The 14,045-nt window shown below is 35.7% G+C and overlaps 1 protein-coding gene across 1 annotated transcript in view; it reads left to right on the top strand.

Moving 5' to 3' along the window:
• The window catches only part of ZNF385D (zinc finger protein 385D), a 341,200-nt gene extending 329,273 nt beyond the window's left edge, over window positions 1–11,927 (top strand). The window contains exons 6-8 of the mRNA XM_037845674.1: window positions 8,430–8,608; window positions 9,650–9,751; window positions 11,585–11,927. Coding sequence (XP_037701602.1) covers window positions 8,430–8,608; window positions 9,650–9,751; window positions 11,585–11,818 — 515 coding nt within the window. The 3' untranslated portion in view covers window positions 11,819–11,927. The remainder of the gene's footprint in view (window positions 1–8,429; window positions 8,609–9,649; window positions 9,752–11,584) is intronic.
• Window positions 11,928–14,045: the final 2,118 nt, after the last annotated feature.

Here is a 14,045-nt window from a genome sequence, read left to right as displayed (position 1 = left end):
GTACCACTTTCAAGTATAGAACTCCAGGGAGTCCAACAATACCAAATGCAAACCTGTCTTTCTAGTCATTATGAAAGTATATTTATTGAGGTTGGAGGATATAACTTGATTTAATAATTTTATAATATGTTTTATTACTTTCAAATACTTGAAACATGTTACATGGGCTTCTATTTATACTCTTGTCTTGGAGCTCAAATGTTAGGGTCAGGTCTAGGAGTGAAAGGATGAGAGCAATCAAAGGTACCTTCCAGGTTTAACATTTTTTTTTCAGTGGTTTTTCGGTGCCATTTAATTGGGGAGCAATTGAAAACAGTGGCTTTGGTTGAGAGGTGTGAGTGTGTGTGTTGGGGCAGGGCTCAAACATAGCGTATTGGACATCTAAGATTTGAGCTGCATTTGAGATATCCAAGGTAGAGGATGATATATGAATCTGGAAGCTGGGAGATGTCAAGGCTGTAGATAAATTTTATGAACCATCTGCAGACTCATGCTCTTTAAAGCCGTAGAACCAAATGAGGTATTTTGGGAATGGGATCTAGATAGGGACTTCTGGAAGGATACCTGGGCAAGTCAACATTTAGAGGCTGTATAGGAGAGGAGGTGTTTGTAAAGGAACCGATAGTAAGAGGGAGGTAGGAGTAAATCCAGGAGAGGCTTCACTCCAGAACCCATAAACATAGTCTCTCCATGGTGGTTCTCAGCCTTTGGTGGAGATTGAGATCACTTAAGGAACTTAGTAAAAGAACAAAAGGCCAGGTCCCATCCTATGCCAATGAGACTGGGCCCCTATATTCTTTATTAATTCTCCAGGAGATTCTGATACACACCAAAGTTTGATAACCACTGCTTTATACACCTCCATTTCCAATTGCCACACCAGGCCTCTACCTAGTGTAATTGGCACCCAGAGCAGATGATTTTAAACATGTGCCTCCTCTGTATGGCAAAATTGTTTTTAGTAATACTCATGTAATAATCAGTAATTGTTATTCTCTTGATTCCTTCTTTGTTTTTACAACAAACAATTGACAATGAAAAGGAAAAATAAAATTCAAATTTAAAGAAAGGCATTTTATCAAATTCATTAAAATATCTCAAGGATGAGCTGAAATTTGCATTCACAAAACAAAACTCTTAAAATTCATATTGTTTCACTGTCTTATTTTAGACATAAAAACTTCTAGTGGTCACATAGAATGATAGAATTGAATTAACTCAAATTATATTTCTTCATCATTACAATCACTATGCTATCATTGCTTAATAATATGCTATTTATATTTAAACAAAATATGTAGTACCACTGGGATGGAATGCATAAACTCCCCTTAGTGAGCTTAAAGGATTTCAAACTGTTATGAATTTGCTAATGAAACAAATGCTTATAGCTGAGTCTGTGTGTATAGGGGCTGGATGTGTCAAGGAGGGTTCTACAAATTAACTTCCATTTAGCTCATGATGTTTATTATAGGATAGGTAATACAAATGGGCTAATGTAATACATACTAAAACTTAACAGTAACCATGTCATTTGTTTAGAACCTAGACCAACAGAATATTTTTAAGGGAGTAGCCATTTGTCACTGGCATTGCCTTAGTTGCCATCTCATGGTGCTAGTGGAAAGCAGGCTGCCATTTTAAAATCCATTTTATTCTTGTCTTCTAGATTTTCTTTAACTGCATCCTTTTATTGTCTGTACCCAGGGCAGCTCACACCCACTGTCCCGTGCTCACTCATATCCCTCCAATGTAACTGTAAGACTTCTCTGCTTCCTTCTTGTCACCTATTATGAAACCACTGTAAGATTTCATTGTGTTTTTCAAGGGACCTGTTTGAAGGCCAGTTTTAATCAGAAGCAACCATCTGCAGGATTGGAAGATGTTTCCCTTGCATCTAAATTGCAATTCTAAATGTTTTTCTTTTTCACATTAGAAACACATTATATGCATAAAATAAGACCTAGAGCACTGAATTATGCATCTATGAACTGCTGTGGGAAGCCAGAGACCTTTCAAAATGTTTTTCTTTTAATGTTGGAAAATGATGCTTAATTCTACACAACGGACTACAAATTTTGGTAATATTATTTCCATCAAATACAACTGCAGAATGATCCGATAGAATGGACTAGAAATAACCAGGTATGGACTAGAAGTAATTATGTTATTCTAGTCCAGTAGAATAGACTGCAAATAATTAGACTACTCAGATGTAATTTTTTCCCTCAAATCTGCAAGTAACTTTTCTTTGTGAACCTGGGTAGGTCATGTGTCCTCTTTAGGCTTTCATCTCTCTTTTTAAAAACGGAGTGGAGATGCCATATATCATCTGTATCAAATGTTATAGCACATTTATTAGCATAACCACAGCTGTTGCTGGCATTATTCAGTGGTCAACTGTACAATTTCATTTTCTTTCTCTCTCTATTTTTCACTAATGCCAAAACCATTAGAAGTTGCAGTTATTTGATTTATAATTCACAACATTGGAAGTTATAGGTTTTGAAGGGGGGCATTCCTGTTTTTCTGTTTTTAGAATTTCGAAACAGAAGGAAGTGCTTCTGAGCAGACTAGCGGTGTCCACAAAACAGTCTAAGAATGCTTAAAACACCTTAAAAGGACATATTCTTTTGAAGAGGTCTGGAGGCCCCCTTTTACTTGTAAATTATAAACACCAATATTACAAAAGATGTTTTGTCTTTTTCTTTAAAAAATTTATACAACACATCCTTCAGTTGCAGTAGCCTTTTTTCAAGTGCTCATGAGTCACATGTGGCTAATGGCTACTATGGTGGACTGAACAGATATAGTACATTTCCTTCATCACAGAAGCTGCCATTGGACCATGCTGTAAGACAGTCATTAAGTCAGAAATAATGTTTGGGGAATTGTGATAGTAGGCGATTTGGGGTATATTGCCTAATAACTTACCTACCGATGAGCATTCACTGTTCAGTTATTTCACATTTGGTCACTCGTTGACTAACAACCAGAAAGTTTGACTTCAGAGATGTATCACGATGCATTTTCTGCTGAGTGTACTTTTACATGACTGTTCTTGTTAAAAGTGGTTTCAGGTGTAAACCATGTGGAATATTTAGCCTATATTATTGTTTGACCCTTTCCTAAGTTAAAAACTTTGATGTTTAGTATACCTCTGGAAATTTACACAAGGAAATGTATTTCTACTGAGGGCATGGGGCTTAAAGTTGAGAGATAGAAAGGCTTTTGCTTTTCATTTTATACTCATCTGTGCTTTTTGAATTTTCTGGCAAGAGCATCTACTGCTTTCATTTTTTTTAAGCTAGCTTACACAAAAGGTAAACAAAAATACTGCTTTTATAAATAATGACGATAGGATCATATCCCAGTTATACTACAGAAGTGTGACTAATTTCTCCATTCACTGACTGTTGAGTGTTTTTATGTGCAGACTTTTTTGCTACACTTGGGGAATTGATATAAAAGTCATGTGTCATTGCCCATGGTCTTAAGGACCTTGTTTTTAAGAAGATGGGAGGGTGCACGTAAAGGTTGTTAAATGCATGTCTAAATCAGCATGGGAAAACCTCAATGTTTCCTATTGTTAAACTATCAGAGAGAGTATTAAGATAAACAAGTCTTTCTGGATGCCTGATATTTTTCCTTATGTGCTGTTATTTCAAGGGTTACTGTTATATTGATTCCACACATTTATCTCCCCACCAAACCCAGACATTTGCTCTGTCCACCAGGCTCTCCACCTGCAGAGTCCTTTCCGGAGTTTACTTTGGCCACCAATTCTAACCCACTGGCACCATGTGCGGCTTGTTTGCCACCTCTGTCCCAACTTCACAGCCTTTCCTCTGGGGCCCTTTCTGAGGCTAAAAGCAAAGTTCTCCTTTCCTCGATTTTAGACTTCTTGTAAAGCTTGTCTCGACTTACACCTCCACAAATTGGACTTTAGATACATTGCAAGTGAATCAGCAAATTATTTTCAACTAGAGAGCTACAAGAACACATTTTTAACTCATTTGGGGCAACACTTGGCCACCTGATACCACAGATGCCATCCTGGGTGCTTAATGTGTATTAATAAGCTGATGAAGTAAACCAAAGTTTTAATCTCTGAGACAAAATGCAAATATTCTTGACATGGAAAATATACTCTATATGGGAGGTCATGGTAACAAAAGGCTAATTTGACATTTATGGGTTAAAAAGGAGAACATGGAGAATTTCAGCACTAATTATACATTTCAGGTATATAGATTCAAGAGAATTTTTCATCCACAGGACACACAAGAGTTGTAATAAAATGCCATATACTGATTTCATAGATAAACAGATCAAAAAATCTTTGTACTGTGCTGTCTGTATGGAGACAGATCACTTTCCTACCATTTATCTATAGGCTGAATTATCTGAGCTTGTCAATGAGAAGATAAATAAAAAATCACCTGCATGCATGGGTTTGTTAAGGGTGTAGTCTAACACAATTAAATATCTTTAATTGATACTCTTGAAATTTAAGGAATTGAAATTTATTTTGCAGAGGCCAAATTTTGGAGGCTATATCAGGACAGAATTCCCTATAAAACAAATCCCTCTGAAACTTCCTTTGTAATGTTGAGAAAATAATTTGCAGATTGAATCAAGAGATTTAAAAATAGACTACTCTTTGTCCCTATAATGCCACTTATGAAAATTTATCCTTAGGAAACAATCAAAAAAGTGAGAAAAGATTTAATGAGTAGGATGTTCATTGCAACATGATTATACAGAAAAAAGGAAAAAAAACTTTAATAATAGATAAGTGGTTAAATATATCATATCTATATATTGCAAGCCTATGTTGTCATTCAAAATCATTTGCATTTCCAAAGTACAAATCCATGGGAATTTTTATGCAGATCCACTTTAATTGAGTTATCCCAAGTTTTCAGAGTTCATAATTACAAATAGAAAAAAAAACTAATACCTAATAATCGCCGGTAATATTTTTATATACCTCTGACTGGTAGAAATAAGTATTCTTTTTGTTGTTTCTTTTTAACTTCCTCAATTTTCCTAATGATCATGAATTAGCTATAAAGGTCATTTGCCAGTTTTCTTTCTCACCAACCTCTCTTTTATGCCACTACCCAACCTGAAAGCAAGCTAAAAAAAGGAAGTTGTAAATATGATGGGGAATAAAGGGGAAACCTGGCTACCTTTCCCCACATTACATTGATTTTTGCAGATATAAGAGCAATAAGACAGCTAAGGTATCTTGCCCCAAACAAAAAATAAACAAAAAAGAAATAGAATATTTCCTAGAGCATTATGACTTGCTGACTTTTTAAACAGCTGTTGAAGTATGGTTTCACATTTCAGAAGTTATTATGCTTCAAGAGAAAGTCATTGTCAGTGTTAGCCTTTTAGAAGTGATAGGAGGAAAACAGCCCATTTAGCTTCTTGCAGATTCTCTGCTCAGAAGAAGTAAAGTGCCAAAACGGCCTTGTGACTGACCTGCTGTGCATGCACAGAGGAGGGCAGGAGCCTTGGGAGATGTTATGTGGTGTTAAAACCAGAGGTGAAACCGCTGGCCATCACAGAGCCACAGACTTTCAAACTGTGATTCATGGTACTCTGCTAGGCAAACGGCATTACAAGGGGAGAAAAAAAAAAAAAAAAAGGAATATGAGAAACTAAATTAAAATCCCTAGTTTAGAAAAGACTATTTTAACAGAATAGACAATTAAAAGTGTTACAGGACATATGTGTGTAACTGGAATTCAGCTGTCTCAGAAATCCTTAGTAGATTTTTAACTAAGTCCTCATAGCTCTAGGGACTTAGCCAGAAATCTGCTTTCTACCCACCGGGAACTTCAAGTATTGTTTGCTTTGTGACCACAAGCATGTAACTTAACCTTTCTGAGTCTCAGTTTATTTCTAAGGTGGGATAATAACAGTACCTAACTCATAAGGCAGCTGTGAGCATGTAGATAATTTAGCACGGTATGTGCAATGTATTAAAGATTCAGTAAATATAAACTTTCCTAGTAGTCATTGTTTTTCTATCACTAATGCATGTTTTATCTCTCAAAAATGTAAATGTTTCAAATTAAGGAAAAATATATCTTTCTTCAATTCTAGCTGTATTTGGAGGAAATACAGCTACCTTTACAGGCTAATTAAGATTTAAAATCTTTTGAAAGTTTTAAAACAATGTAATAGCTATTTAATTATGACTGGCAATCTGCTACCAAATGAATGAGGTTATGTTGTAGGCAAATTCTACTCTACTGATAATCAGTAGTAATAACCCAAGTAAAAGCTATTAGTTGCAGTTAAGTTTTTGTTTTCTCCAGTCTTGCCACATTTATGTATGGGGTGTGTGTGTGTGTGTGTGTAGGTAACATTTGCATGGGTGGGTATATTTCCCTATCTTTTCTAGCTTCTGTTTGAGAGACTACACTTAAATAATAATGCTAACAGCCAAATGATTTGTTGAGAGGATGGATATTTCTCAAATGTTCATATAAATTCCATTTCTGTTCTTACTCTGCAGACCATGACATAGGTGGGTCTTAGCTTGCCAAAGAGTTCTGGGGAGTGCTTTATTTGCTGGATATTTGCCTGCTATTGCTAAACCCCTGCTATTTGGACTGAATCTTTTTAGTTCCCCTCATCTCCATGACTCATCTGACACTCAATCCTGAGACAAGTCACCTATATCTGTCTTGTCTCCTTAAATATTGTTGAATAGGTTAGCACAGTTTTCTGATCCAGTAAAGTTCCACCTATCAAACAACAATCACAAAAAGATATTAACAAAAATTGGACTGAGTCCCTTAAGAAAGTCCAGATGAGAATTATTCTACTCCTAATTTCTTAGGCATTCATAAACCAAACTGGCCCCATGAATACATCTCGGTATGAGAAAAAGAAACATCTTTATAAATTCACCTGGTGGGATAAAGAAGCTTGGACAACCATCTATATATGTAGTTCTTGCTCCCTAGAGCTTTTTTTTCTGCTCTATTTTCACTTATTCCATCTTATTCTGAAGTAGAAAGCATTTGCGCCCCCTCTACAGCAAGGGAGATGGGTGATAGCAAATCTGAGTGAACCATCACAGGCACCACAGAGCAGTTCTGTAAATCTGTGTCTCATTTCCTCCAATCTTCCCATAAGACGTTAACTTGTATCGCTTTCTTTCATATGTTGAGATATGAATATTTTAAAGCTATGCTTAGGAATATTGATATTCAAAGTCAGTAATCTACGTTTTAAGTATACACTTTTTTCTATTAGAGGCAATAAAGTTATAATCATTTTGAATGAGGGTGACACATGGCTACAAACCTGTTGCATGTATTATTGGCCTTATTTAAAACAATGATGATCAGCCCTGGCCTACGGAGCCCCATCCCACATGTTTTCCTCATTAATATTCAACGATTGTAAGAGGCTGGCCCATTATCCAGAAATTAAGAATTTTCCTTTATGCTTGTAGAACAGACCAAAATTCTAATAAATATGTTAAGAAAGAGAAACTAACAAGAAAAAAGATTTTAAGAGTGAGAGTGGCAGAAAGGACCTGAATGATTTTAAGAGAAAATTCCTTAGCAAAAACATAAGACTAATTGAGAAAAATGAAGAAAGCTCATCAGCTCCAAGAAAAAAGAAATTGCGAAAGAAATCTTGAGAGAAAAATGCCATTAAAAATATGTTGTTAATATTTGATATGTAGACTTCCATTAATTATGCATGATAGTGTAAAGATGTCGTTATCAGTTTTTTAAAAAGAAGCATTTATTTATAGTGTATATGCTCAGCCTATAATTCCACCCTCATCTTCTTGGATTACATTTTAAATTACATAGCCAATCAGTGTGAGCTTTACTATCTTAATATGGCTTTTCTTCAAAGTCATTAAGTTCTTTTTCTCATCCTCTTTGAACCTAAAACACATAGCCAAAAAACCTTGTTTGTATTCTGTTTAGAAAGTGGGTACTTAATTAGTGCCACTTCTGTAAACACACCATGTTTATACTGATTACATTGGTTATACTTCACCTCCATCTATACCTTTAGCAACTAAATCACTCTTCCTCATCAGCTATCATTTATGTCTTATTAACATCAAGAGGAAATAAAAAGAAGTCACACCCATTTAATTTCACCTCAGGACTCTGTAGTTTAGTAACTATATTGATGGTGCTTGTTTGTAATATGGGCCATTATAAAAAAATAACGAGTGATGTAACAGTGATATATGAGGTGGTTAGAGCACAGTGTGACAGTCTGCTACCACTGGAGCACAGTCCAACTATAATCCCTGGAAGAACTGGACTAAAACTGGGTATCAAATCATGTTATTGTGTTGTTTCTTAAAGGCATGTACCAGCAGAGATTTCTCTTTTCTTTCTTCTCTCTTTTTATCTAAATATTCTTGGCAGGTACTAAGCACAAAACCATGCTAGAAGCCCGGAATGGAAGCGGGACTATCAAAGCATTTCCTAGAGCAGGAGTGAAAGGCAAAGGACCTGTAAATAAGGGAAACACAGGCCTACAAAACAAAACATTTCACTGTGAAATCTGTGATGTGCACGTCAACTCAGAAACACAGCTGAAGCAGGTAGGTGACTCATACTCTAGGACTGAAAACCTGTAGTGGACACTCTTTAGGAGCAGGCCTGGCTTCCTTTCTGTCCTTTCTTTTCAGTGTTTCTCTGCCATCCATCCACCCACCCACCCATCCTTCCATTCACTGATCTTCTATTCACTGCCATTATTTATTTATGCTTGCTTTAGTTGCTGAGGGAATACAAAATGAATATAATGGCTTCTAGGACCTTTCAGAAATGGTGTGAAGTGAGTTTGTACTATCCTTGCAAATGAAGGGTGGGAGGAAAAGGGGTATCACATCTTTTCTCTGCCATGTTCCCCACTTAAAAATGTTGATTTTCTTTAAAGGTCAAATTGCAATGTTCCATTTTTACTTGTTTAGATATTTATATGCTACAACTAATTTTACACTGTGCTACTCTTTTATGTGCTTTATTACATGGTGCTCTACTGTATTTCTATATCCTGTAGCCACCTGCTGAAAGGATGACTAATCATGTTGTATTCACTTTTACCCTGAATAGCCTTCCAGAGAGATCAGTTATTAAGGCCCAGCCCTCATACTGTGTTCTTTTATATGAACATATAATATAAAACATATATGATATTTTGCTGATTTTATGCACCTTAGTTATTTATCTTTAGGATTTAAGGGGTTGACATTTGGCTGTACAAATGTGAGGATAAATATTAGTATGGAAATAAATTCATGCCTGCCTGGGCATCTTTGTTTATTTGCACATAAAATTCCTTCAGATGTTCCTTTTCCTTGTGAACTCTTCTAAAAAAGGAGGTCTATGCATTGACAAGGGGAAAATCTAGGAAACAGAAGGTGCCTTCCATTTTTCAAAACTATAATAAAATGCATAGCTTAAAAATATTTATCCTGAAGCCATCAGAATCTGAGGACAAAAGGGCATGATGCTCTTCTATTTTTGTCTTTCTAAAACCTGCATGACATAATTAAAATACTTCCCCAGGTTAAAGCAATATTTGTCAGCGTTTCTGTGATGACTTTTTAAAAGCTGTTATTTTGAATTGCCTTTAATAGCACATTAGCAGTAGAAGGCACAAAGACAGAGCTGCCGGGAAGCCCCCGAAACCTAAATACAGTCCTTACAACAAACTACAGAAGGGAGCACATCCACTGGGGGTAAGTGTAGTTTTTGTTTCTAAAAAACAGTAGTCTTCAATGTCCCACAGTCTGCTGAAAATGGATTTTTTTTTTTTTTTTTTGCCAGTTACTAAATGGAATATATGCAGTGTATCTAAGTAATGACAAACAATTGATCTGAGAGTCTGACCCTTCCTCCAACCCATAAAATTATTTGGTTTCATGACCTGTTTGGGTTTTTGGCCAACTTGCAGCCAGAGTCCAGTGTCTTTCTTTTTGAGCTAGGTTCATGCTTATCACAGAACATAGGGGACGATGAAGAGCCAAAATCTTCTAGGTCAGATTATGATAACTTGAAATCTGGTCTTGAGGTTAGTGGACACTTTTAGGAAAGAAGGTAAGTGAAAAACAAGTTCTTACATCTTCTTTTGGATATCTTCAAGAGACAAAGCATTAGTACTGTTCAGACCCTTAAAAATTTTGGATTTTGAATAGCCCAGAATCAAGGGTATGACTTATTTTATTTAATTATTCATCTGAGGACACTCAAATAAGCAAATTAGACCTGGAAAAATACCTCCTGGAAAATGCACTCCCCATGTCACTCCAAACATGCCTTTTAGATTGGTAAGCATTCTAGTGTGTGTCCCGACCTGGAATTTTTGGTAAGACCTTAGGGGAAATCTGTGAACCTCCTGATATTGTAAGCTAATATTAATGAACATATGTATTTTTCCTGTTGAGGTGACTATAGCTTTCATCAGAGAAACCCAGGGCTCAGTGAAAAGTTAAGAACTATTGATTTATTATAATTTTTGATGAAATTGTGTATTTTGAAATCTGTTTTCTTCAAAATAGAACTTATTAATAATTGGTGTCATTGTGTTCTGCTGACACATTAAAATATAGTTAAAGGAAAACTGCAATCATCTATTATGAAACCTCAGTATGGGTCGATCCAATTAGTTTAGTAACATCATCTATTTTTATGCAAATGAAATCACTTTACTCTTTTGTATAGAAGCAATTTTTGCTGCATTGGGAGGCTGTGAATACTGCTCAGAATCGATGTTTTATTTTCACCAGTCACAAGCTTGAGTGCTATCTCTGGCCAGCATAGGTGCAGCTTTTGACAATTAAGCAAAAGTTTCTTAAATAAACAGAACAGCCAAAATTGTGTTAATACCAATATCTAAAAACCTTCTTCTTAACTATCACTATGTTACTGTCTCTATAAGTAGGAACAATCTCTCTGTGACAATGGTCATCTTACTGATGCTTCTAGCAAAAGAATGAACTGGTTCTGTAGAGTAGAACTGAGAGAATGTGGTTACCCTTTGCACATAAGAAAAAGCAGAACATGTCAAACTTTAGGGGAAATAAGTTAACTTCTCTGTGAAAGTGGAATTTTGTTGTTTTATTTCTCTTAATGAGTACCTCACATAATTGGAAACGGCCTTCTCTCTGCTACTTAGTTTACACACTTGGATGGTCTAATAGCAACGGACATAAATCTCTTAAAATATTTGTTCCTTGATAGTTAATGCATGTATGGCAGAGAAGGAAGGAGTTAAAATTTCTTGTTTTTTCTCAAGATGAACACTTTCCTATGGAACTGTAATTATGAACAGATAAATAGAATAAGGTTGCTGAGTACTTTTCTGGAGGACATTTCAACATCCCAGATCGGCTGTTTTCAGGTATCTTCCAGCTCTTCCAAAGGAAAGATGTTCTCCACTTTCCATTTTCTTTATTGTCATTTCACAAGTATGAGTTGACTGCTATATTTTAATAGCTGCCCATCATTTGGGGTTCTGGGGACAGACTGCAAAACTTGTGCAGTTCTTTTACTCTGTTTTATCTCCCTTGCAGGTAAAATTAGTATTTTCAAAAGAACCATCTAAGCCATTGGCGCCACGAATTCTACCAAACCCGCTGGCAGCTGCAGCAGCTGCTGCTGCTGTGGCAGTGAACTCCCCCTTCAGTCTTCGAACTGCTCCAGCAGCCACGCTCTTCCAGACTTCCGCACTTCCTCCAGCGCTCCTGCGGCCAGCTCCCGGGCCCATTCGGACCACCCACACTCCTGTGCTGTTTGCTCCTTACTGAATTCCAAATAGGAGTAATTGTACTGCAATAATTTTTCAAAAAAACAGAAACAAAACAAACAAAAAAGAACTATGCAGTGTTTATTTATAGTTTAAAGTATATCTGAAGAGCCAGGACTTTTGATAGTGAATTGAAAAGATTATTAAAAAAACAAAATGAAGGGAGGGTTGGGATGGGAGGGGAGGGGGAGGTATTTTCTCCAAATTAAAGCATTCCTCTTGAACATGGATCATTTTAGAAATGATCTCCAACACTGACTTGTGTGGCATCTAGAACTTCTGAAGCCTTTGTGACCGTGCTTTGGGCACCTAGTTCCCCCTGCATTGTCTTTCCTGCTTTATGAAACAACTATACATTGTCTAAGGGCATTAACTGGTCCCAGTGTATATATAATGAATTTACTCTGTAGATTAAAATAATGCGAAAAACATAAAAAAAAGATAAAAAAACAAAAACGTTAACAAACAAAAACAAAAGCAACACTGTGAATAGTAGTACCCGCCCATGCTGTTCTTCTTGCTATGACAGCAATTACTGGGTATTTATCCCAACAAAAAGTAGATACAGTAGGTGTCTTGTAAAACAATAGTGCTGTGTCTCAATCTATGCCACTAGGTTTTAAAGAATTGCAAAAGGTAGAACGAACAACTATTTCATGCCAGTAAGCAGTCAAAATAAAAACACCGAATGGTGTTGTAGAGGTCTCCTTGGTCAACACCCCCCACCCCCACCTTCCTCTTCAGCTTGGAGATAACATTAAGTTCAGAACAGTAGAACAGAGCTAAGCATAGAGGTGGGAGAGGTGTTAATAAAAGTGATTTGTTGTAGCATTCTAATTTTCCACCCTGAAAGAGTATTGTTAGAAATAGGGAAGTGTTTTTAATGAATCTGTATCTGAAAATAGGTAAACCCATAAATGCGTCATGGGTGTTTAGAAAGATGCCTCTGCAACCATTCTGTTTCATGGATGAGGTATGATCATAATCTAGGATAACACGAAGTAAAGATCTTTCATGTTAGTACATATCCAATAAAAACAGAGAATATTGCACTTCTGCAATATCCCCTTTATATCATATCAGTGGAGTTGTCTCTTAGGCAAAGATTTCTGCTTTGAGTTCGACAGTAGAATTAAGCTATTGTTGTGGAGTTTTTGCTGTTCTTTTAGATTTCCTACTGACATGATATAAACAATTAATATATATTTAAATGTTAGTAACAAGAAAAATGAAATGTGAGTTAATTGCACACCATGGATATAGAGTTAAAAAAAAACAAACAAATAAAAATCCACTTAACCATCATTTCTCTAGTGGAGTTGTGGATACTGACAGCCTTCAACATTCACCAAAGGCTGAAAAGAGTTGATGTTTTACCTTTAAAACAAGATTTATCAGGGGTATATATAAATATATGTATATTGTATATATGTTAGAAAGATTAAGAGAATAACTTATAAAAAAGGAAATCTATATAAAATTATTATATAACTACCCAGTGTTACATGTTATCATTAAATTGGTAACAAATGGCATAAAAATAGCTGTGCCTTTAATTTGTGATAAAGGCTACCTGCTTTTTCCCATAGAAAGCTAAAATAGACCTATCAGTAAGATGGGCTTTGATGCAGCCAGTCTGTTGCATTAATAAGAACAATGACACTCACACTTAGAACAATGACAAAACATGTACAAATCAACCTTATGTGATTTCGGTTTAGAGAAAAAAATATTTTTGAAAAGGTTTTGTAAAGACTATTTAAAAATATAGGGAAGGGCTGGGTATGGCCCTCCTGAAACTGCTCTTATTAAACTGTAGTGACCTTTTGAGAGGTATAAAGTTTCAAGACAAAACCATGCTTTTGAGAGATAGGTATTTAGCATTTTTCATTTTATATTTAAGAAACACCCACAGTGTGCTTGGTGCTCAACATTAAATGTGGTCTTTGAAGTTCTTCTCCAGCCATCTAACTACAGACATTTGCCATATAAACATGTCTTTAAAGCAATTGGCTTTGTATATCTTATGTTAAATAATTAAACAACCAAAAAAGAAAGAAAAAGAAAATATATTCCATTGGTCTTCTGGTAAAAAAATATCAAAACTATGCCTCAATAGTTAAACACGTTGTTTAGCATTAAAATTTGGTTTTGGAAACTATCCAGTGATTTTGCATTTGCCAATGTTTCTACTTTCTGGTCTTAGCATGTGTTTCCTTTTTTAATGT

This window comes from Choloepus didactylus, chromosome 1, assembly GCF_015220235.1.
Source record: "Choloepus didactylus isolate mChoDid1 chromosome 1, mChoDid1.pri, whole genome shotgun sequence".
Classification (NCBI taxonomy): Eukaryota; Metazoa; Chordata; class Mammalia; order Pilosa; family Megalonychidae; genus Choloepus; species Choloepus didactylus.
This window is presented reverse-complemented; position numbering and strand designations above follow the sequence as displayed.